A 23681-nucleotide genomic window follows, 5' to 3' on the forward strand; every position below is an offset into this window, starting at 1 on the left:
GAAAGACTAAACAGATGTATATTTTATTTCATCTGCTAAATGTCAGAGAGCAAGTTAGACACACATTCCACTAAGCATCAAAGGCCCTCGTAGTCTCAGTGGAAGGACAAACTCCAGCTCCACATCACTGGTTTAAGTTTCTTCCTCTGAAAGACATAAAAAATGTAAGAGAAATGAGCCAGGTTGCGTGATATGACGCTCACTTTCCTTTCTGAACCTCTGCTGGACTGTGTGTGAGTTTTCAACACTTCACTCAGAAGTTAAGCCTTTCAGATGCTCACAGGGCCGGGCAGGTATTTCCTTCAGTCACCTAACCCCGAGTAGAGCTTTTCCCTCTAGACCACTGGCTTCAATCTGGGACTTCCCTCATCTTTCTCTACCTCTGCCACAGTCCAGCCACTTCTCTACAACACCGCTATCCTCCCCAACCACTTGATGGGATCTAAAGGCTCTGGAAGAACTCCTGGAGCCAAAGTGAATGCTTCTTCATACTTAAGTCTCAGGGAATTCTCGAAGTTTTATCAAGGTTAAAGATCACAATGGCTACAGAACTTGCTCCCGTGCTAGCCCACAGATCACTCTAGAACTCAGAAAGTGGGCTGCTACACACCTTCTTCTTCCTCTTCTTCCTCCTCCTCTTCCTCCTCGTCTTCATCAGAGCTGAAGGTGCCATCAGGGAGGCTGTAGACACGGATGACCTGCTTGTTGGGGTCCTTGAGGATGAGGTATTTGCCCTCCTCCAGCTTCATACAGATGTCGATGACGCAGCGTAAAATGCCCCAGGCGTTCTCCACGCTCAGGTTGATCTGGCTGGCAAACTCATTAGGCTTGAACTGCTGGGTGCCCAGGATGACGTGGCGTGAGGAGTCTTTCACGTGGTACCGGGACACATAACTAACGGGGGAAGGGGTATCAGTGGTCAGAGCAGGGCAACATTTGGGATCAAATGTCAATTAAATGGTGATACCTGGTCCACTGTTATTTTCTTTTTCTTTTTCTTTTTTTTGAGACGGCGTCTGGCTCTGTCGCTCAGGCTGGAGTGCAGTGGCGCCATCTCGGCTCACTGCAAGCTCCGCCTCCCGGGTTCACACCATTCTCCTGCCTCAGCCTCCTGAGCAGCTGGGACTACAGGCTCCCGCCACTACACCTAGCTAATTTTTTGTATTTTTAGTAGAGACAGGGTTTCACTATGTTAGCCAGGATGGTCTTGATCTCCTGACCTCGTGATCCGCCAGCCTCAGCCTCCCAAAGTGCTGGGATTACAGGCGTGAGCCACCGTGCCCGGCAGTCCACTGCTATTTTCAAGGGAAAGGGAAAACACCGTCTTCTGAGTTCTCAGTTCTGGATTTCACTGACACCATTGCCCTAGTTCGGGACTCCATTCAGCATGCCTGCTGTTTGGCATTTGTCTCCTAACTGACCCCTCCATCTCTACCCCACCCCTGGATTTATCTCTGCCAGTCAATTGTCCAGTACACGGGGAGGGGAGGGTCAACCTCCCTACCCAGACCCTTCCTTTCACAAGATCAGCTGCCAGCTCCTGCATAGGAATCTCACCCAAGCTTGAGGTACTCAGATCCAGCCAGCAAAGCACAGCAAGTCCACCGGGCCAACTTGTAGCTGTTGTTCTTCAGTTCCGTGGCAATGACGGCCCCTCGCTGAGAGTCCAGCTTCTGACGCCAGTCAACACCGTTACAGTGCTGCAGGAGAGCCCCATTAGAGAAGCAGAAGCAAGCTCCAAATGCCCAAGGTGCTGGGACCTCCTCTGGCAGAGAAGGAACTCCCCAGTCTGCTTGCTTAGAAAGTGGGTAGGTACGCACTAAATCTTACCATTTAAGAGACAAAGACATAGTCCCTTCCCTCGCACAGCCTGCTGCACAGCAGGCACTCAACAACTTACAATTCCTCTCTTCTAAAAGCTGACCTAGACAGGGAATGATGATGGATGGACACGGACACACACACACACACACACACACACACACACACACACACACACACACACACACACACACACACACACACACACACACACACACACACACACACACACACACACACACACACACACACACACACACACACACACACACACACACACACACACACACACACACACACACACTTTAGAAGTGCCATATAAACAGCAGAGGCAAGTGTTTACTATGTGTTGCATGGTAAGGAAGGGCTTCACAGAGGATGTGTAACAGTGAGCCAAGTGGAGAATATTGGCACAAGTGCAGGTGCAGACAGGAGATCTTGATCTGAGAGGCATGGTGGGATAGGAAAGACAGGTGGAGTTGGCCTTAGACGGGGGTGGAAGCCTGCAGTGGGTGCAAAGCTGAGTCTGACATCTTACCTAAATGCACACACAGTAGAAAAGGACCCCAGAGAGATCCTCTTTTCTACCCATATCATTTGTAGATGTGGGAAGTTGAACCCAGAGTGAAATGACTGGTCAAAGGTCACATGACAGAGGTTCCCAAACTTTCTTGGTTCATGGCAACCACAGGGCAAAAGAAATACTCAAGAATTCCTTTTAATTTTTTTTTTTTTTTTTTTGAGACGGAGTTTCGCTCTTGTTGCCCAGGGTGGAGTGCAGTAGCACGATCTCGGCTCACTGCAACCTCCGCCTCCAGGGTTCAAGCGATTCTCCTACCTCAGCCTCCCTAGTAGCTGAGATTACAGGTGCCCACCACCACGTCCAGCTAATTTTTGTAGTTTTGGTACATACGGGGTTTCATCATGTTGACCAGGCTGCTCTTGAACTCCTGACCTCAGGTGATCCGCTCGCCTCGGCCTCCCAAAATGCTGGGATTACAGGTGTGAGCCACCGTGCCTGGCCAAGAATTCCTTTTATTTAGTTAGGTTCAAACCATGTAGTAGTATCCTGACAAGATGTCTCTGTGTTTCCCTAAAAAATTTAAAATATCCTGCAGTACTCCTGTGAGTTTGCTGTGGCACATTTTTTTGGAGATGGGGTCTCACTATGTTGCCCAAGCTGGTGAGTTCAGGATTTGAACTCCTGAACCCAAGCGATTCTCCCACCTCAGGCTCCTGGGTAGCTAGGACTATAGGTGCATACTACTGCATACAGCTTGCTGGGGCACGTTAGAATTCTTCTCCCAATCTGCACTGCTGATGAAGCGTGTATTGGACAATTGATTGGCAGAGATAAATCAAATATAGAAGTTGGGTGGAGGTAGAGAAATTAGTTAGGAGACAAATATCAAACAGGCATGATGAATGGGGCCCTGAACTAGGGCAGTATCAGTGAAATCCAGGACAGATTCAGAAGACAGCAAAGCCTTCTATTTTGCTAACAGCAAAACAGAAGAATGTAAAAAAGGAGTTGGAGATGTTGGAGGCTCAGAGCTTAGGTGAGAGAAAGACAACGCTGATGGACAGCTGGCCCAGAGGCAATGATGGGACTGGGGACACACGGAAGGGGAAGGTGTTTTAGCAGAAAAACAATGGGAAGTATAATAAATCAGAGTAGACTTGAGAAATCATTTTCAAAGAGTTCATGGTTGAGGCCTGGGATGGGCAGAATTCTAAGATGACCCCCAGTGACCCTTGCCCTTGCAGAGTCTCCTCCCCTTGACTGCGGGCAGAACCTATGGCTAGGATCAAGTATCACCCCCATGATTATGCTACCTTTTATGTCAAAAGGGATTTTGCAGATGTAAGGCCACAAATCAGTTTACCTTAATATACACTACCTGGCTGGGCTTCACCCAACCGTATGAGTCTCTTAAATCTAGGTGTAGAGGTCAGAGACGGAGGAAGTCAGAGATCTGAAGCACAAGAAGGATCTGATGTGCTGCTGCTAGCTTGGAGATGGAGGGGGCCATGTGACAAGGAATGCAGGTGGCCTCTAGGAGCCAAGAGAGGCTCCCAGCTGACAGCTGGCAGGGGGATGGGGGCCTCAGTCACCTAACTGCAGGGAAATGAACTTTACCCACGATAAGAATGGGCTGGGAAGTGGCTTTTCTTTCAGAACCTCCAGATGAGAACTCAGTTCTATTTCTATTGACACCATGATTTCTGCCTTGTTTGGATTTGTGGCCCCACCCAAACTGCATGTCAAATTGTAAACCCCAATGTTGGAGGAGGAGCACGGTGGGAGGTGACTGGATCATGGGGGTGGATTTCCCCCTTTGGCGCTATTCTTGTGATAGAGTATTCAAGAGATCTGGTTGTTTAAAAGTGTATAGCAACATCCCCCCTCTTTCTCCTGCTCTGGCCATGATGTGCCTGCTTCTCCTTTGCTTTCTGCCACCATTGCAAGTTTCCTGAGGCCTCCTCAGCCACGCTTCCTCTAGAGACTGCAAAACTGTGAGCCAATTAAACCTCTTTTCTTTATAAATTACCCACTCTCAGGCATTTCTTTACAGCAGTGTGACAATGGACTAATACAAGGACCAAGCACACAGCACTGGACTTTTAACCTACAAAACCGTGAGCTAATAAATCGGTATTGTTAGGCCGGGTGCTGTGGCTCACGCCTGTAATCCCAGCACTTTGGGAGGCCGAGGCAGGCAGATCACCTGAGGCCGGGACTTCAAGACCAGTCTGACCAACATGGAGAAACCCCGTCTCTACTAAAAATACAAAATTAGCTGGGCGTGGTGGCCCATGCCTATAATCCCAGCTACTTGGGAGGCTGAGGCAAGAGAATCGCTTGAACCCGGGAGGCGGAGGTTGCAGTGAGCTGAGATCGCCCCGTTGCACTCCAGCCTGGGCAACAAGAGCGAAACTCCGTCTCAGAAAAATAAAATAAAAAATAAAAATAAAATACATAAATCAGTATTAAGTCATTAAGTTTCTGTTAATTTCTCATGATGCAAAAGAAAACTAATACAAAGTTGTATAATACAGAATTACGTGTGGCGAAGAGAGCTGTCCAGGTGACTCCACTGGGGTCAAAAAGGAGGGGAGCCAGCAAAGATGACATGCGAAGGGAACAGGGAAACGGGTGAGACCAGAGTAACGCGGTAACACAGAGGGCAAAATGACACAGGCACAACGGCCCTGAATGCTTTGGGGAGCTCACCAGGAAAAGTCCAAGAAAAGGCCACTGGCCCCAGAGGGAGGTCACAGCAAACCTTCCAGTGTGCTCTTTCAACAGGTGATGTGGGCGGGGGGGCAGATGGGGAGGGGTGGGGTGGAAATAGAGAGAGAAGGAAAAGTGAAGGAAGCATGTTTCTTTCAAGGTGTCTCTGAAGAGTCAATTCTGAGCCAGATCTTAGAATCTGTGAGTTAAAGAAATGAGGAATTGCAAAAAATGTACAAAAAGATTGAAGGCAGTGGCTCAGTCAATGAAAGAAGAGGTCAAAAAGAAGAGCGGCCAGACTTATAGGAAAACCGCCAACCCAGATAATAAGGAGAGGAAAAAATCAGATGCTCAGGGAGCAGAAGCCAACAGGAGGCCACAATGGAACAGAGATGAAGAAAGTACTGGAAGAAGGGAGTTAACTGGTTCCTATGTAAAAAATAAGCAGAAAAGTTCTTAACACTTAACATAGTTCTACACACACAGTCATGCTCTTTCTCAGCAAGGAACTAAGCAGAGGAAAAAACTCACAAGACAGAAAAACACCCAGGTAGCTCTATAAGTAACGAAAGGAGATAAGAAACAGTTTATACAACCTAGCCTGCGTAAACAGGCACTGTAGGGAATAGAGACATGGTGTCACCAGGAGGGTGATGGAGATGGCGGCTCACCCTGGAATCCCACTCATTGAGTGTCTTGATGTTGATGAAGGACACTTCCCCGTTGGCTCCAGTCATGACGCCATCATGCTCACAACGGACAATAAGGTCAATATCGTCTCCAAGCTTCCACCTGCGGTAACTGCAGCGAAGGAGAAACTCATGTGGTCACTGGGGATTCTATAGAGTGGGGCCCATGCTCCAATTTGGTCACAATACCCACCAGAGAGGTGACCTACCGGTATGCAACAGAGGCGATTTCATTCTTATCCATGTCGTCCTCCACAAAGGGGTTTGGGTTAGGGAAGTTGTATCTTTCCTTCCCCTGCAAAAACAAAGGTGTCACAAGACAGAGCTAACTTTGTTGACAAAGCCAAGGGCAATCAGTCAGACCCAGCACCTCTGCTTAGTTGCAGCCCTGGCCAGGTTCCTGGGGCCCTTGATGGGGCTCTGAGCTCGCTGCCTGTTTTGTGCCTACTTGACCCCTCCCAGCTGTTAGCACATGATGAATTAGAACAATGAGTTAGTAACCATGCCCATCTCTACTTCATTTTTTTGCCATGGCACACATCACCATTTGATGTAAATCAATTTATTATTTATTGTTCATTGTGTTTCCTCCTCCACTATCATGAAATTCTGTAAGGGCAGGAACTTTGTTCAAAGTCAGACAGCCTGACCTCCAAGCCCAGGCACGTAACTCCCTTGCTAAAGGTGGGGACTGCGTCTGTCCTGCTCAGTCCCACAACCCAAGAGCCTAGCACAAAGCAGATGCTCCACAAACAGCAGCTGATTAAATAAGAATGAATCAACGCCCAGAGGCTCGTTTCCTCACCATTCTCAAGCACTGCTGGGAGAAATTGTGGTTGATGTAGGTTGCCTCCATGGCCAGGTTGCGGGGTGAATTGAAGGAATTACCTTCATCTTGAGGGGGCTCATTGGCAGTCTCACTCACTGTCAGGAGGTCTGCAAAAGCGTGGCATGGTCACTCACCATGCAACAAAGAGTCACTGACAATGTGCGCAGCGCTGTGGGGAGATGTGGAGAGGCAAACAACACAAGTCCTTCCTTCAAAGAACTGCCCTCTCCTAAAGTGGGTCTCCCTGGTGTGGAGCACATAAGCGGGGGAGTGGGGCAGCTGCTCCAGGATAACTCAAGATATTGTCCAACATTCAATTCAATCACACAGTAACGAAGCTGTCCCTTTTCAATCATTTTGGATTCCTCAAGAGAATGATTTTGCAAGCTTTTTAATAAAGACCTCAGGCTTCAGGCTCAGAATATAAACATGGTTTTTTGTTTTTTTTTTTTGAGATGGAGTCTTGCTCTGTCACCCAGGTTGGAGTGCAGTGGTACGACCTCGGCTCACTGCAACCTCTGCCTCCTGGGTTCAAGCGATTCTCCTGCCTCAGCCTCCTAAGTAGCTGGGATTACATGTGTCCACCACCACACCTGGCTAATTTTTGTATTTTTAGTAGAGACCGGGTTTCACCATGTTGGCCAGGCTTGGTCTCGATCTCCTGATGTCAAGTGATTCTCCACCTCGGCCTCCCAAAGTGGCAGGATTACAGGTGTGAGCCACCGTGTCCAGCCTGTTTTGTTAATTTTTGAGTGACATGGTTTTCCTTTATGGTGTATAAATACATATATGTATGGCATAAAATATATATGTGTATATACTGTAAGCAAACACTGAAGAAGGTATGCAAGATGGCAAAAATCGAAAAAGCGGCATTTAAATGAATAACGTTTGGGCTGGGTGCGTTGGCTCACACCTCTAATCGCAGCACTTTGGGAGGTCAAGGCTGATGGATCACTTGAGGCCAGGAGTTCGAGACCAGCCTGGCCAACATGGTGAAACTGTCTCTACTAAAAATACAGAAAGTAGCCAGGCATAGTGGCACATGCCTGTAATCCCAGCTATTCGGGAGGCTGAGGCAGAAGAATCACTTGAACGTGGGACGCAGAGGCTGCAGTGAGCCAAGACTGCGCCACTGCACTCCAGCCTGGGTGACAGAGTGAGACTGTCTCAATTTAAAGAAAAAAAAAAAAAAAAAAAAAAAAAAAAAGGCCGGCGCGGTGGCCTGTAATCCCAGCACTTTGGGAGGCCGAGGTGGGCAGATCACGAGGTCAGGAGATCGCGACCATCCTGGCTAACACGGTGAAACCCCGTCTCTACTAAAAATACAAAAAATTAGTCGGGTGCTGTGGCGGGTGCATGTAGTCCCAGCTACCCAGGAGGCTGAGGCAGGAGAATGGCATGAACCCGGGAGGCGGAGCTTGCAGTGAGCTGAGATTGCACCACTGCACTCCAGCTTGGGTGACAGAGAGAGACTCCGTCTCAAAAAAAAAAAAAAAAAAAAAAAAAAAGAAACATTTGGAAGCCTGCTATTAGGGTGCTATGAGGACTCCAAAAGCTGCGGCCTCAAGCAGGTATTGCAGTGACAGTCTCTGCTCCTAACCTCTAAAGTGCCTGGGAGATTCGGACACTGCTGCTGTCAATGCCCTTGGGAAGATGGACCACTTTCTATCCGTTCTCTAGTACCAGAGACTTGTTCTGTACCAACAAAAATACTCAATGCCTTTGAGGTGTTCCCCAGGCACGCTTCTTACCAAAGTCAGAGTTGTCTCTCTTGTCAAAGAAAAGTTTGGACCCAACTCTCTGGACGACAATATCCCAGGAATACACTGAGCGGGTACAGCTCATCAGCGTGGCCAGGATGGCATCAGTGGCAAAGACATTCCCCTGAGTTTTTGCCAGCTGCAAAGAGGATCAAAGAGAGAAGATGGAAAGACACTCCCAGGTCTCACTGCCCACTCACATGGATGGGAAAGAACTCCTTTGCTGACCACATTAAATCCTTAATAAGGAGGCCCCACCTCATTGACCAAAAATGCTGTAGCCAGTAAGCCAGCAAGTTTTGGGTGGCAGTGGCACTGCAGCCCCCTAAGCACCTGCTAGATTCCAGCCAAGTGCTTCAGATGCTTTCACCTTTGCCCCAATGGTATGTGCTATGTACATCTACCCCTGGTTGCAGATGAGAGAACTAAAGATCCAGAGACTAAGCCAGGAAGCGCGGCAGAACTGGGCTTCAAGTCCAGCTGTGCTTAACATCCACGTTTCCGGTCTACCTGGCAAAGTGCTTTTACATGTAATACATACATCATTCCCGTGTCTTCTGTTCTTTCTGCAGCTTCAGCTGTAGAAGCCGACAGCATTCCTAACAAGTGGGAGAAGGGCAGAAGGAGGTGCACACCTTGCGGATGACAGGGTCGTCTGTGGTGGTGACAGTGTGGAAGATGCGCTTGATGCTCCGCAGTGGCTTCTCACTCCTCGTGGTGATGCGGTCAAAGGCTTTGTCGTAGTATTCTAGGGCCCCACAACACTCACTATGGGAAGAGCAGGCAAAGACATGCAAAGTAAGGGAGATAACCCCCAGTTTTTTCTTTTAAGCCATACATCCAGAAGTCTTATCCAAAAGTCTAAAAGAGGTGGAAAGCAGTCTGGCCAGAACAGGAGAGACGAATCCCCAGTACTTGCTCAGTTCCTGTCCACTTAGCTCCTGGCATAGAACACAGCAAGCACAACTCATCTAGCCTGACGCCCCCATTTTAAAGGTAGGGTGACTGAGGCTAAGACAGGAGATGACTAGTTATAGAAGCACCTGGGTAGGCTGACTTCTGGTCTGGTGCTCTGGTTTCCCACTACCTAAATTCCACCTACTTGTCCTTTGAGGGAAGGAGCTATTTGAAATGTCAGGAGAAGCAAAGATTCTCCTGAAGAATTGCTGTGTTTCTTTTCCTGACAAGAGTTTTATAACTTAATCTTATTGCTCTTTTGCTCAGGATGCCAGGAAGCAGAAATACACAATTTAATAATCAGCAAATTCCACTCTGCTTTCTTTCTCTTTCTGCCAAAAGAGTTGTGTAACTCATTTCTTCTTTGCTCAGGATGCCAGGAAGTTGAAAAGAAGTTTGCAGTCAATGAACTTCTGCTTTTCCCCTTGGTCTTGATTTTTTTTTTTTTTTTGAGATGGAGTTTCGCTCTTGTTGCCCAGGCTGGAGTGCAATGGCAAGATCTCAGCTCACTACAACCTCCACCTCCAGGGTTTAAGCGACTCTTGTGCCTCAGAATCCTGAGTAGCTGGGATTACAGGTGTGTGCCACCACGCCTGGCTAATTTTTTTGTATTTTTAGTAGAGACTGGGTTTCACCATGTTGGCGTGGCTGGTCTTGGAAACTCCTGACCTCAGGTGACCCACTGCGCCTGGCTGGTCTTGATTTTTTTCAAACACCTCTGTTAACCTTATGAAATGTGTTTTGAGTAAGTGGCTTCAAAGCCTTTTTGGAAATACTAGGGCTTAAGAAAATATCCATCACCAGCTGGTCCACACACATAAGAGCAGGGTAGAAAGTAGTAAAAGATGCTGCTTACATGTCCTGTGGCTCTGATACTTCCAAGTAGCGCATCTTCATCAACTGAGGAAAATCCATTTCCTCTTTTACCTCCCAGTCACTACGAACTTCAACTGAAGAGTCTCGGGGTTTCTGCAGTTGAAAACCATTAGAGGAAAAAAAGTTACACTACATACAAAACATAAATAAAAGACAGGCTAAAACTATGAAGAGCTGGCCTGGTGCAGTGGCTCATGCCTGTAGTCCCAGCACTTTGGGAAGCTGAGACAGGAGGATTGCTTGAGCCCAGGAGTTTGAGGTTGCAGTGAGCTATGATTGCACCACTGCACTCCAGCCTGAGTGACACGAGATCCTGTCTCAAACAACAACCACACAAAATGGAGGGGCTCAGTGGCTCATACCTGAGATCCCAGGACTTTGGGAGGCCAAGGCGGGCAGATCACCTGAGGTCAGGAGTTTGAGACCAGCCTGTCCAACATGGGGAAACCCCATCTCTACTAAAAATACAAAAATTAGCCAGGCATGGTGATGCATGCCTGTAATCCCAGCTACTCGAGAGGCTGAGGCAGGAGAATAGCTTGAATCTGGGAGGCGGAGGTTGCAGTGAGCTGAGATAGCACCACTGCACTGCAGCCTGGGTGACAGAGCAAGACTCCATCTCAATAAAAGAGAGAAAAGAAAAAGAGCTTTTATTCAATAAATGGAGTGATGGAGTGCTGACTGTTTTATAAGACAGAATCCCTGACTCCCAGGAATTTATGGTGTGGAAGAGGACCAAAGGGATCAAAAGTTCAAAAACAAATGGGGTTCCACTCCCAGGTAATGATGTCACCTGATGAACACGTAGCAGGTCCTTTATATTTCTCTCGGGGTATTAACTATTCTTGATACAGCATCATATCCAGCAAAATGTAGCTTCACTTTTGCTTACACGTGTTCTGTTCTCAGAATGCCCACACAAGCACACGCAGGTGAACGTTCACAGCAGCATCAATAATAGTCAGAAAGTGAAAAACAACTCAAATGTTCATCAGCATGTGAATGGCTCAAAACAACGTGATGTATCAATTCAAAGGACTCTTATTTGGCAATAAACAAGAAATGAAGCTCATTTGGGCTGGGTGTGGTGCCTCACGCCTGTAATCCCAGCACTTTGGGAGGCTGAGGTGGGCGGATCATCTGAGGTCAGGAGTTTGAAACCAGCTGGGCCGACATGGTAAAACCCTGTCTCTACAAAACATACGAAAAAAAAAAAAAAAATAGCCAGATGTGTTGGCACGCGCCTGTAATCCTAGCTACTTGGGAGGCTGAGGCATGAGAATCACTTTAACCCGGGAGGCGGAGGTTGCAGTGAGCCAAGATCGCGCCACTGGCACTGCAGCTTGGGTGACAGACTGAGATTCCGTCTTTAAAAAAAAGAAAAAAAAAAAAAAACCAACAACAGATGAAGCACAGCTGAACTTGAGCAACATGGGTCTGAAGTACATGGGTCTACTTATATGCAGATTTTCTTCAAACAAACATGGACTGAAAATACAAGCCGGGCGCAGTGGCTCATGTCTGTAACCCCAGCACTTTGGGAGGCTGAGGTGGGCGGACCGCTTGAGCTCAGGAGTTTGAGACCAGCCTGGGGAACATGGCAAAACCCCATCTCTACAGAAAATACAAAAATTAGCCAGGTGTGGTGGTGCATGCCTGTAGTCTCAGCTACTCAGAAGGCTGAGGTGGGAGGATCACTTGAACCCAGCAGGCAGAGGTTGCAGTTGGCTAAGATCATGCCACTGCACTCCAGCCTGGGTGACAGAGCGAGACCCTGTCTCAAAAAAGAAAAAAGAAAAAGAAAAAGAAAAAGAAAAAAACAGTATTCTTGGGATGCAAACCTCAAGTATATGCAGGGCCGACTTTTCATATATGTGGCTACCACAGGCAGAATGTGGGACTTGAGAATGTGTACTTTCATATACTGAAGGACAGCTGTACTGACACATGCTACCACATGGATGACTCTTGAAAACACGCTAAATAAAAGCTGCCAGTTACAGAAGACCACATATTGTATGATTCCATTTATGTAAAATGTCTAGAACAAAAAATCCCGAGACAGAAAACAGATTCATAGCTGCCTAGGGCTGGGCGATTGGGGGTGCTGGCATCTGGGTGTGCCTCCTGGAATTCATTTGGCAATCTGGTTGCTACTGTGGCAGTGTCGGGAGGTAGGGCCTTTAAGAGATTAGGTCGTTTGCCCTTCTCTCAGGAATGGGCTAACTACCCAAAGTTTAGCCCTTTTCTCTGTCGCACCCTGCTCCCCCTTCTGCTTTTTCTGCCATGCTATCAAGCAGCATGAGGCCCTCACCAGATGTGGCTCCTGATCCAGGACTTCCCAGTCTCCAGGACCATGAGCTAAAGACACCACTTTATAACTTACCCACTCTCAGGTATTCTGTTCTAACAGAAAACAGATCAAGACAGGGTGACTGCTAAAGGGTAAGGGATTCTTTTGAGGGTGATGAAAATGGTCTGAAATTGACCAGTTACAGAACTCTTCAAATATATTAAAAACCACTAAATTGTATGGTATGTGAAGTATATCTCATCTAAGCTATTAATAAAGACAACCAAATAAACAGAACCAAATTCCAAGGCAGAATTCTGGTATAAATACATTACCTGTGATTTCTGATCCCATTTCTGCCTAACCCCAAATTGTTTCTGGAACTTTTTCTGCAGTCGAATGCGTTCTCTGGAAAGACAGAAATATGATCTCAGTGCAGACCTTTAAATCAGTGGCTTCTTCAAAAGGCACACGCTGCCATTCTCTTCAGCTAAACCTTACCATCACCACCAACTCCTTTAAACTATGAAAAATGGGCTTAGAGAAAGGAAGAGACCCAGATGGTGCACACTGGAGGTGCTAGAAAAGGCACACTGCCTCCAAATACTGACCAGATGATTTCACTTCATCTATAGTGACTGTTCACTGATAGCTCCAATCTGGGGTGTAGTGGCCGCTGGACCACACAACACCAGGAGGCTCAAAGGACCAGCATACATGGGGCTTCCTGGAGTTGACCCACAGCAGAACTGAGCCCAGGAAAGCTCCAGAGCCTCTTTTTGCCTGCCTGTGTTTCCCTTTAGTGCGCACGACCAGCACAAGGAGTTAGTTTCCTGCCCATGCCATCTGCCATGAACCAGCCTGAGAACGACAAGCTAAAAGGTGGCTTAACTGGTTGTAGAAAGTATTTTCCTTTTTTGCAATGGTGAGGAAGACAACCATCCTCCTGCTTTGGTCCTGTGGTTTCCAAATATGGCCAGTCTGGGAAGGGTGTCTTGTTCCAGCAGGATGAAAATCTCACCTCTCTTTCTGTTTGGCACTCTTAGGCAGGATCTGCAGGTTGAACTGCAACATGTTCCGACGATCTTTGTCTCTGCGGAGGTTCCTCTGGGCATCAGCAAGAAACATCCGTGTTAAAATCTTGGAGATTTGGCTCACAATAGGCAGAACAAGTGGGAGGTCTTTGGAGTAAATTTAGGATGCCAAATCACAAGTTTCACATCTTACTCTGTGCTTTCACTCTATGGCATCAATAGCTTGGGGGTGTTAGGGGGTAAGTACTTGGACTTTGCTTAGACTTATACTCCCATGATATATTTTTCATTGAAGTATGTTTACTGGGTCTCATTAGATTTTCTGAGTTTGCCTCTTTAAATAATAATAGGCAACCTGACTGGACCATCTACTTAATAAAGTCTGCACACAGCAATTAAGTGTGGTAACAGGCACGGGTGCACCTTCTTATCCACATAAATGTTTTTAGCATACAAGTCTCATGTCCTAGCTACTGGCAAACAGAAATATAAACTATTTAAATGCATCCCTGATCCTAGTGCAAGTTCACCTTGGTACCACTTGTTATGGAACGGTGACCCGAGATTCACTAGAAGACCTATAGTATGCTTCCCTCTCTCATTAGGAGTCACAAGGTAGCATTTTTTAGCAGGTGATGGCCAACAGTAATAGCCCCAAGATGGTGTGGTTGCTGGCTCTTGGCCTACCTGGGCAAATCTCATCCGATTCCGCTGGTAGGCTGTCTTCTGTGTGCGCGCTGTATCCACCAGCTGGAAGCTACTTTCATCCTCCTCATGGAAATAGGCATATTGACTCCCACCACCAAACTGAGAGGAGTACTTATCTGGAGGCAAAGGTGATGGCATGTAGTAACTACACCCACAGACTTTACCAGATACACACCAGTCTAAAGCCTGGCTATTTCAAGTGTGGTCTTGAGACCTGCAGCATTGGCTGAAAGCTTGTTAGACACAGAGTCACAGTCCCACCCCATACCCACTGAATCAGAACCAGCATTTTAACAAGATCTCCACGTGATTCATATGCACATTCAATTTTGAAACACTCTGGCCTAAAGAACTTTCTAAGCCAAGAATCTGAAGGACTCAAGCTAACCCATTTCACTCTCTGCTTTACTGTGTGAGAATCTGAGGTATTTATTGCTAACCACCATCTCCATTATCAGGGGCCCACGGCAGGTATGTCTAATAGATCACGATATACTTTCTTGCCAATCTCAGCCTCAGCTATCCTAACTTAGTTCTCCAGGCAGCCACCTCCAACTATCTGAAATGACACAGAGAAAAAGCCTTTTTATGGTACCAGGATCTTAAAACCAGGGGTTTTATTTTTATTTTTATTTTTTTTGGAGACAGGGTCTGGCTCTGTCACCAGGCTGGAGTGCAGTGGCATGATCTTGGCTCACTGCAACCTCTACTTTCTGGGTTCATGTGAATCTCCTGCCTCAGCCTCCTGAGTAGCTGGGATTACAGACACACGCCACCATGCCCGGCTAATGTTTTCAACAGGTTCTTAAAAGGGCCCCAAACCCCATTTTAATAGGCTAGACCTCTTTAATGAATGGTCTAAGTTTTGAGGGCTATTTCCAAAAATGTGGTTATTGTTAAAGTCCAGACTACATCCCTAAAAGTTACGAATTATTGTTGGCAGTTCCTTCCCATTCTAAAAAGCTTTCAGATGAAGGTCATCAGAATAAAGAACAACTTTCCCAAGGCCCTGATTGGGGCATTCAGTTGCAGAAACACTTACTTGTGTACCTCTTATCTTGGTACGTGGCTCCTGTCCAGTCTGCAACCTACGAAGAACAAGAAAAGACAGAGAATGCACAGGTCAACCAGGCAAGTTTCTGCAGAACCAGAAATCCCTGAGAGCGAGATGACAGCATGGAAGTCTCAGAATTCATTCACAACACCTCTGTAAGTGCCCAGCTCCTCTATGACTACACCCAGAGATGCCACCAGAGATGCCACCCAGAGATAACCTTTCTCCTATAAGAAATTCAGGAGTTAAGATTTTGAGACAATAAAATCTAAACAGGGACTCGAGAGTAGCAGCCACAGCTGCAAAGATTCAGACTCCTGCTGACAGGCATGTACCTTTCCTAGCCGATCTCCTTTGCTGAATGGTTGGTAGGGCATATCCCGAAACTGCTCAGGAACCGCGCAGGGACCCCAGCCTGAGGGGTTGTCCTGGATTACCGGTGTCATGAACTTTGCCATCTTCCAAAACCTGAAAAATATAAATCATGTGAGTAGCAGCATGAACAAAGGCCTCAGAGTACAAAAAACCCTCCATATGAAGCAAAGACATAAATGAAAGAACTCAAAAAGCAACAAGCAAAATGGAACCCTCAACTGTTGAGCGACTACTACTGTTTTTTTGTTAATTATACTGTGAATATGTACTTAAAACTGAGAAGAATGCAAACAAAATTGATTTTCCATATTTCATTAATTCCACGACACTCTTTTTACTGTAGCATCTTTAAAATGAGGCTACACCTTGTGCTTGACAGGGTGTCATATTGATTGGTAGTTTTTCTTTTTTTGTGTTACATAAGTTTTTAAAAAAATTTAATGGTGTCACAGATTTGATAAAATGTACTAATGTTTTTTCTTTTTTTTTTTTGAAATGGAGTCTTGCTCTGTGGCCCAGGCTGGAGTGCAGTGGTGCGATATCGGCTCACTGCAAGCTCCGCCTCCTGGGTTCACGCCATTCTCCTGCCTCAGCCTCCCGAGGAGCTGGGACTACAGGCGCCCACCCCCATGCCCAGCTAATTTTTTGTGTTTTTAGTAGAGACAGGGTTTCATCGTGTTAGCCAGGATGGTCTCGATCTCCTGACCTTGTGATCCGCCCACCTCAGCCTCCCAAAGTGTTGGCATTACAGGTGTGAGCCACTGCGCCTGGCCTTGTTTTTTCAAATATAGTAACCTTGTTTTGGTTCTGAGATATACCTTCACCAATTCATACAAACTCAACTTCCCTAAGACTTAGTAGTCTTTTTCTTTTCTTTTTTTTTTTTTGAGACAGCGTCTCACTTTGTCACCCATGCTGGAGTGCAGTAGAATGCAACCTCCGCCTCCCGGGTTCAAGCGATTCTCCTGCCTCAGCCTCCTGAGTAGCTGGGATTACAGGCAAGCACCGCCTGGCTATTTTCTGTGTTTTCAGTAGAGGCAGGCTTTCACCATATTGTCCAGGCTAGTCTTGAACTCCTGACCTCAAATGATCCGCCCGCCTCGGCCTCCCAAAGTGCTGGGATTACAGGCGTGAGCCACCACATCCAGCCACCTTAGTCTTTTTCATCTGCAAAATAAACAAGATCCTTGTTCTAAGCACTTTGTATAATGCCACACAAGTATTCAGACTTGCAAAAGTACATTTATGCATATAGAGTGCTGAGAAAAAAAGATCTTTAAGTATATCCTGAAATTCAATTTTCCTTTCTTATTGTTTCAATTTTCTGCCATCAACGCAAATCCTGTGTGCAGTGCAAGTGGACATAAAGCCAGGCAAAAGAACTGCTAGAAGGCCAAGGAGGTCCCCATAGACCTCAGGCCCAAAGTTGCCATGTTAAATGTTCACGAATACTGCCAGGCACTGTTCTTAGTGTTTACCACTCACTCATTCATTCAGTTCTGCCAACAATCCTGTGAGGTAGGAGCCAATGTTATCCGCACTTTCCAGATAAAAAAACCAAAGCATAGAGAAATGAAGAAATTGCCCAAAGTTGAAATGCTAGTTGATGAAAAATGTGAACCAAAGCAGTCTGACTCCAGAGTCTGCACTCTGCATAATGCTATAGCCCTCTCGGGAATTAAAAAACCGGTGCTCTATAGCAGATGGTTGCCTGACACGTCCTATAAAAAAACCTATGCATTTATCTTCCGTTGTAACCTTCTGAAAATGCTTAGAAGGCGAGTTCCTAGAGGAAAATTCACTACACAAGTATTTCTTGGAGGCCGGGTGCGGTGGCTCATGCCTGTAATCCCAGCACTTTGAGAGGCCGAGGTGGGCGGATCATGAGGTCAGGAGTTTGAGACCAGCCTGGGCAACATGGTGAAACCCAGTCTCTACTAAAAATACAAAAATTAGCTGGGCGTGGTGGCGGGCACCTGTAATCCCAGCTACTCAGGAGGCTGAGGCAGGAGAGTCGTTTGAACCCGGGAGGCGGAGGTTGCAGTGAGCCAAGATCGTGCCATTACACTCCAGCCTGGGCAACAGAGCAAGACTCCGTTTCAAAAAAACAAAAATCAAATATTTCTTGGAGGCTGGAGAGCAATCAAAAGAACAGGTAGGCTGAACTTAGTAAACTCTCCTCAAAGCCCCATGCTGGGGAGATTGAGGCTTCCTTCAGAGATGACACTTGGGTGACAGCAACACAGAATGAACCTAGAAGCTTCATCTTCCTAATAGGAACTATAGGAAGAGGACAGAAGAAAAAGGGTGGTGGTCGCAGAACAATTCGTATTAAATAAATATTGCTGAGCTCCTCCGTGTCAGGCACTATGCCAGATACTTTAACACCATTAACCCCCCACCCCCACTTTAAAGGCAAAAATTTGAAGCTCAGCCTACTCAAGCAGCTGACCTCATCATTTCAAAACAGATTTGATTTCCAGGATTGCCTGCTGTCAGTCCAGCCTTCTTTCCATTATATTACAGCTGGGCAGCAGCCCGCAAAGATCAGGAGTTTGAGACGGTACATAATAATACCAAGACAACGAGTCTCAAAACACACTTTTAAAAATCGGGTTCTGTCAGAAGCTCAAGAAGGCAAGAGGCCCGAGGCTCGACCTGCATCACCTCTCTGGAAACCCAGGGGTGAGATACACTGGCTTTAATAAATGTTTTTTTTTTTTTTTTTTAAGAGCAGAGTGGAACCAGGAGGAGAAACTGAGCCGCTCAGCAAAAACGAAGTAACAGCTGTATTGGTCACAGGGGCAGGATACGGAGGCTCCAAGAGGGCACTCAGAAGGGGCTCTGTGGCTGGCGGGCCACTACAGATCATGAGCCGTCCATCGCTGAACAGGGGGTGGGGTAGGTTTAAAATCAGAGATCAAATCTACTTCTCTATCCTAGCCTCTAGTTTCACAAAAAAGGGAAGGTAACCTATGCACTGTGAATTCCTAAGAACAGGGGCCAAACACCGCTCAGCCTGGCACCCCAAGACCCCACTCAAAAAGTCAGGGAGTCTTCGGCCACTTCAGAAAGACCTTGTTACTCCTCCGTCTTAACCCAGATGAGTTAAGTGACAATCAAATTCACCCAGTTCATGAGCACTGAGCAGGGCCTAGGGCCAGGGACCTCACCCACAAGGTGGGGTCCCGCGTCCAGTAGTGTGCGGGACGTGGGGCCCCCGAAAGTGGATTCCTGCCCCGCCCAGCGGAGGGACCGCAACAGCAGGAAGGGACTAAGAGGGGTCTCTTCCGGGAGGCCCCCGAAGGCTGGACCTAGTACGAGCCGGCTCCGGAGGGCCGCAGGAACCTATGAAACACGCCGCTCACCTGTAACGGCCTCGGCCGGCCGGGATGGCAACAGATAGTGCGGGCCAGGAACCGCGTTAGCAGCAGCACTCTGAGAAACCAGGAAAAGAGGAAACATGCGCGCGCAGCGGCCGCCGCCGTAAACACGACCGGCGCTGTCGTAAACTGCTCTCCCACTTCCTCTGGGTTGGGCGGAAGAACTCACGAGCCGTAAAGCGAAGGTCCACCCGGAAATCCGTTACTGCGTTTCGCCAGGCGTCCTCATTAGCCTCCGAGGCGTCGAGACGCGGGAGGTGTGATTGGTACTACGTCAGGCGGCATCCGGGGACGCCCAAAGAGGGCGTTCATCACTGAAACATGGCGGCCGCGCAATCGAAGCTCGAGGCGGGGAGCGGCTGGCGCCCTTCTGTGTCCCACAATGCTTCGCGGCACGCCTCAGCCCCCATGTATCCCACAGTTACCCGCGGCTCCCCGCCTGTTCTACCTGCCTGCTTAGTGTGAAACTCAGTGCAGGGGAGGTCGGTCGGGGTCTTAGGCGGACCTTATTGTTACCCCTCCGCCTTTATAGTTGTGGAAACTGAGGCTCAGAGGTGCCGAGTGACCTGCCTAGATCAGACTGCTAGTTTAGGGTTCTAACCGCCAGAGTTAAAAGCATACTTCCACAGTTCTCAAACTTAATTGTAGGACAGGGATTTCTGGAACACTGTTTTTATTTATTTTTATTTATTTCTTGAGACAAGGTCTCGCTCTGTCGCCCAGGCTGAAATGTAGTGGTAGGATCACGGCTTATTGCACCCTCGACTTCCCAGGCACAAGCGATCCTCCCAGTTCAGCCTCCCGAGTAGCTGGGTGTACACAGGCACGCACCACCACGCCTGCCTATTTTTTGTATTTTTGGTAGAGATGGGGTTTTGCCATGTTGCTCAGGCTGGTCTCAAACTCCTGAGCTCAACAGTCCACCCACCTGGGCTAGGGTTACAGGCATGAGTCACCGTACCCGGCCAGCTAATTATTTTTAAAAATTTTGTAGAGACAGCGTCTCACTATGTTGCCCGGGCTGGTCTTTAACTCCTGGTCTAAATTGGTCCTCTCGCCTTAGCGTCCGGAGCAGCTGAGGCTACAGGTGCATGCCAGCATGCCTGGCTAATTTTTGTTTTTAGATGGAGTCTTGCTCTGTCTTCCAGGCTGGAGTGGAGTGCAGTGGCGCTGTCTCAGTTCACTGCAACCTCCGCATCCCAGGTTCAGGTGATTCTCCTGCTTCAGCCACCCGAGTAGCTGGGATTGCAAGTGTGTACCACCATGCCCGGCTAATTTTTGTTTTAGTAGAGACGGGGTTTCACCTTGCTGACCAGGCTGGTCTCGAACTGCTGACCTCAGGTGATCTACCCACCTCGGCCTCCCAAAGTGCTAGGATTACAGGCATGAGCCACTGCGCCCGCCTGCCTGGCTAACTAAAAAAAAAAAAACTTTTGTGGAGACGAAGTCTCATCATGTTGCCAAGGCTGGTCTTGAACTCGTGGGCTGAAGCAGTCCTCCTGTCTTGGTCTCCCAAAGTGCTGGGATTACGGGCGTGAGCCACCACACCTGACCAGGATAGTATTTTTAAAAATTCAGATTCTGGGTCTCATTTTGATAGATTATACGGATATGTTTATGCTGGAGCCCAGGAGCTCCGCATTAACTGTGATTCCGAAGTGACGACTCGGGAACTGCTTTACTACAGTAGATAACAGTGCTGTCCTCTCAGCAACTTCCAGGCTATGGAGTTCCTCCTGGTGTCTTTCTTTCGTAATTTTAAAACAATGAAAGATAATCTGAGGGCATGACTTTATTCAAATCTCAGATCCTTTCTACCTGACATAGGTTTCCTTAGCCTCCTAGCATGTCTCCTTTATTAGAAAATACACCTGATGTCTAGGCTCTGCCACATTCTTTTTTTTTCTTTCTTTCTTTCTTTTTTTTGAGACGGAGTCTCGCTCTATTGCCAGGCTGGAGTGCAGTGGCGCGATCTCAGCTCACTGCAACCTCCACCTCCTAGGTTCAAGTGATTCTCCTGTCTCAGCCTCCTGAGTAGCTGGGAATACAGGCATGCGCCACCATGCCCAGCTAACTTTTGTATTTTTAGTAGAGACAGGGTTTCACCATGTTGGCCAGATGGTCTCAATCCCTTGACCTTTTGATTCACCCGCCTTGGCCTCCCAAAGTGTTGGGATTACAGGCGTAAGCCACTGCGCCCAGCCAGCTCTGCCACTTGATAGCTATGTGTGGCCTTCACATTCCTTGCCTTGTTTCCTTATTTGTAAATTGAAGATGATAATTAGAGGGAGCTCTGAGGGTGAAAGTAAATGTATGTGAAAGGATTTAGTAATTCTGCTTATCATTTGGGTGAACTTGGACAGGTTATTCAACCTCTTTTTTTTTTTTTTTTTTTTTTTTGCGACAGAGTCTTGCCCTGTCGCCCAGGCTGGTGTGCAGTGGTGCGATTTTGGCTCACTGCAACCTCTGCTTCCCGGGTTCAAGCAATTCTCCTGCCTCAGCCTCCCAAGTAGCTGGGATTACAGGTGTGTGCCACCACGCCTGCCTAATTTTTTGTATGTTTAGTAGAGATGAGGTTTCTCCATGTTGGTCAGGCTGGTCTCTAACTCTTGACCTTGTGATCCACCTGCCTCGGCCTCCCAAAGTGCTGGGATTACAGGTGTGAGCCACTGTGCCCAGCCGAATGCTATCACTTTTTATCCCCATCTCACATCACGCTTGGATACACTCTTGCTGCTCTAGGGTTTCTTCTCTATATGGTGGTCAAAAGAATCTGTCCACAACCTTCTAGTAGCTTCCCATTATATGCTTAGAGGGAAATATGAATATCTTTTTGTGGCCTGTGTGGTCACTGTCTACCTTTGTTATTTTTTAAATTTTTATTTCTTTGAGACAGGGTCTTGCTCTGTTGCCCAGGCTGGAGTGCAGTGGTGTGATCATGGCTCACTGCAGTCTTGACATTTTGGGCTCAAGAGATCCTCCCATGTCAGCCTCTGAGTAGGTGGGACTAGAAGCTCATGCTGCCACTCCTGGCTAATTTTTAATTTTTTGTAGAAATGGGGTCTCACTATGTTGCCCCGGCTGGTCTTGAACTCCTGGGCTTAAGCCATCCTCCAGCCTTGGCCTCCCAATATGCTGGGATTACAGGTGTGAGCCACCTCGCCTGGCCACTGGTCTACCTCTAGCAACCATATTCTTCTTGTGCCTTAAATACACCAAGCTTCTTTCTTTCTTTTTTTTTTGAGACGGAGTCTAGCTCTGTTGTCCAGCCTGGAGTGCAGTGGTGTGATCTTGGCTCACTGCAACCTCTGCCTCTGGGGTTCAAGTGATTCTCCTGCCTCAGCCTCCCAAGTAGCTGGAACTACAGGTGTGTGCCACCACACCAGGCTAGTTTTTGTATTTTTAGTAGAGACGGGGATTCACCATGTTGGCCAGGCTGGTCTCAAACTCCTGACCTCCAGTGATCCATCCACCTTGGCCTCCCAAAGTGCTGGGATTACAGGCGTAAGCCACCGTGCCCAGCCCACCAGCCTTCTTTCCATCTCAGCAGGTCCTCTGCACTTGACGTTCTTTCTGCATGGCACACTCTTCCCCCAGGTTTCCTGGTAGTTGAATTGGTCTCATCGTCTATGCCTCTGCTCGAGAGTTAACTCCTTGTGCAGGTCTTTTCTGACCATCATTTCTAAAATAGGTGATTGTATTAGTCCATTTTCATGCTGCTGATAAAGACATGCTGGAGACTGGGAAATTTACAAAAGAAAGAGGTTTAATGGACTTACAGTTCCACATGGCTGGGGAGGCCTCACAATCATGGCAGAAGGCAAGGAGGAGCAAGTCACATTTTACATGGATGGTAGCAAGCAAAGAGAGAGCGCTTGTGTAGGGGAACTCCCCCTTTTAAAATCGTCAGATCTTGAGAGACTTATTCACTATCATGAGAACAGCATGGGAAAAACCTGCCCCCATGATTCGATTACCTCCCACTGGGTCCCTTTCACAGCATATGGGAATTCAAGATGAGATTTTGGTGAGGACACAGCCAAAGCGTATCACTGGCATAGAGTAGGTGCTTAAGTAGGTACTCATTGACTGAGTTAATGAATAAAAGAATCTGGCCAGTGGCGGTGTCTCATGCCTGTAATTCCAGCACTTTGAGAGGCCAAGGCGGGCAGATCACCTGAGGTCAGGAGTTTGAGACCAGCCTGGCCAAAATGGTGAAATCCTGTCTCTAATAAAAAAACAAAAATTAGCCAGGTGTGGCAGAAGGCACCCTGTGATCCCAGCTACCTGGGAGGCGGAGGTTGCAGTGAGCCGAGATCACACCATTGGACTCCAGCCAAGGCCACAAGAGTGAAACTCCATCTCAAAAAAAAAGAAAGAATCAAAATTGGAGGGCCAGGTGTGGTGTCTCATGCCGGTAATCCCAGCACTTTGGGAGGCTGAGGCAGGTGGATCACCTGAGGTCGGGAGTTCGAGATCAGCCTGGCCAACATGGTGGAACCTCATCTCTACAAAAAATACAGAAACTAGCCAGGCGTGGTGGTGGGTGCCTGTAATCCCAGCTACTGGGGAGGCTGAGGCAGGAGAATTGCTTGAACCTCGTAAGTGGAGGTTGCAGTGAGCCAAGATCACACCACTGCACTCCAGCCTGGGTGACAGAGCGA

The 23681-nt window shown here is 47.6% G+C and overlaps 2 protein-coding genes across 2 annotated transcripts in view; both read right to left on the bottom strand.

Moving 5' to 3' along the window:
- On the bottom strand, positions 1-19355 carry EIF3D (eukaryotic translation initiation factor 3 subunit D). The gene is made up of 15 exons (XM_054469674.2): positions 19003-19355; positions 15595-15727; positions 15248-15293; positions 14185-14321; positions 13485-13570; positions 12799-12871; positions 10151-10263; positions 8973-9105; positions 8329-8476; positions 6551-6681; positions 5955-6040; positions 5728-5857; positions 1558-1700; positions 611-894; positions 1-146 (listed from the first exon to the last, which is right to left on the bottom strand). The coding sequence occupies exons 2-15, from the start codon at positions 15715-15717 to the stop codon at positions 133-135; spliced, it is 1647 nt and encodes a 548-aa protein (XP_054325649.1). The 5' UTR covers positions 15718-15727; positions 19003-19355; the 3' UTR covers positions 1-132.
- LOC129023165 (BLOC-3 complex member HPS1-like) overlaps positions 17778-23681 on the bottom strand; it is a 13459-nt gene continuing 7555 nt past the window's right edge. Inside the window, exons 4-5 of the mRNA XM_054469692.1 lie at positions 19003-19163; positions 17778-17914 (exon numbers count right to left, since the gene is read on the bottom strand). Of these exons, the coding sequence (XP_054325667.1) occupies positions 17778-17914; positions 19003-19163 (298 nt within the window). The remainder of the gene's footprint in view (positions 17915-19002; positions 19164-23681) is intronic.

Source organism: Pongo pygmaeus, chromosome 23 (genome assembly GCF_028885625.2).
Source record: "Pongo pygmaeus isolate AG05252 chromosome 23, NHGRI_mPonPyg2-v2.0_pri, whole genome shotgun sequence".
Lineage (NCBI taxonomy): Eukaryota > Metazoa > Chordata > Mammalia > Primates > Hominidae > Pongo > Pongo pygmaeus.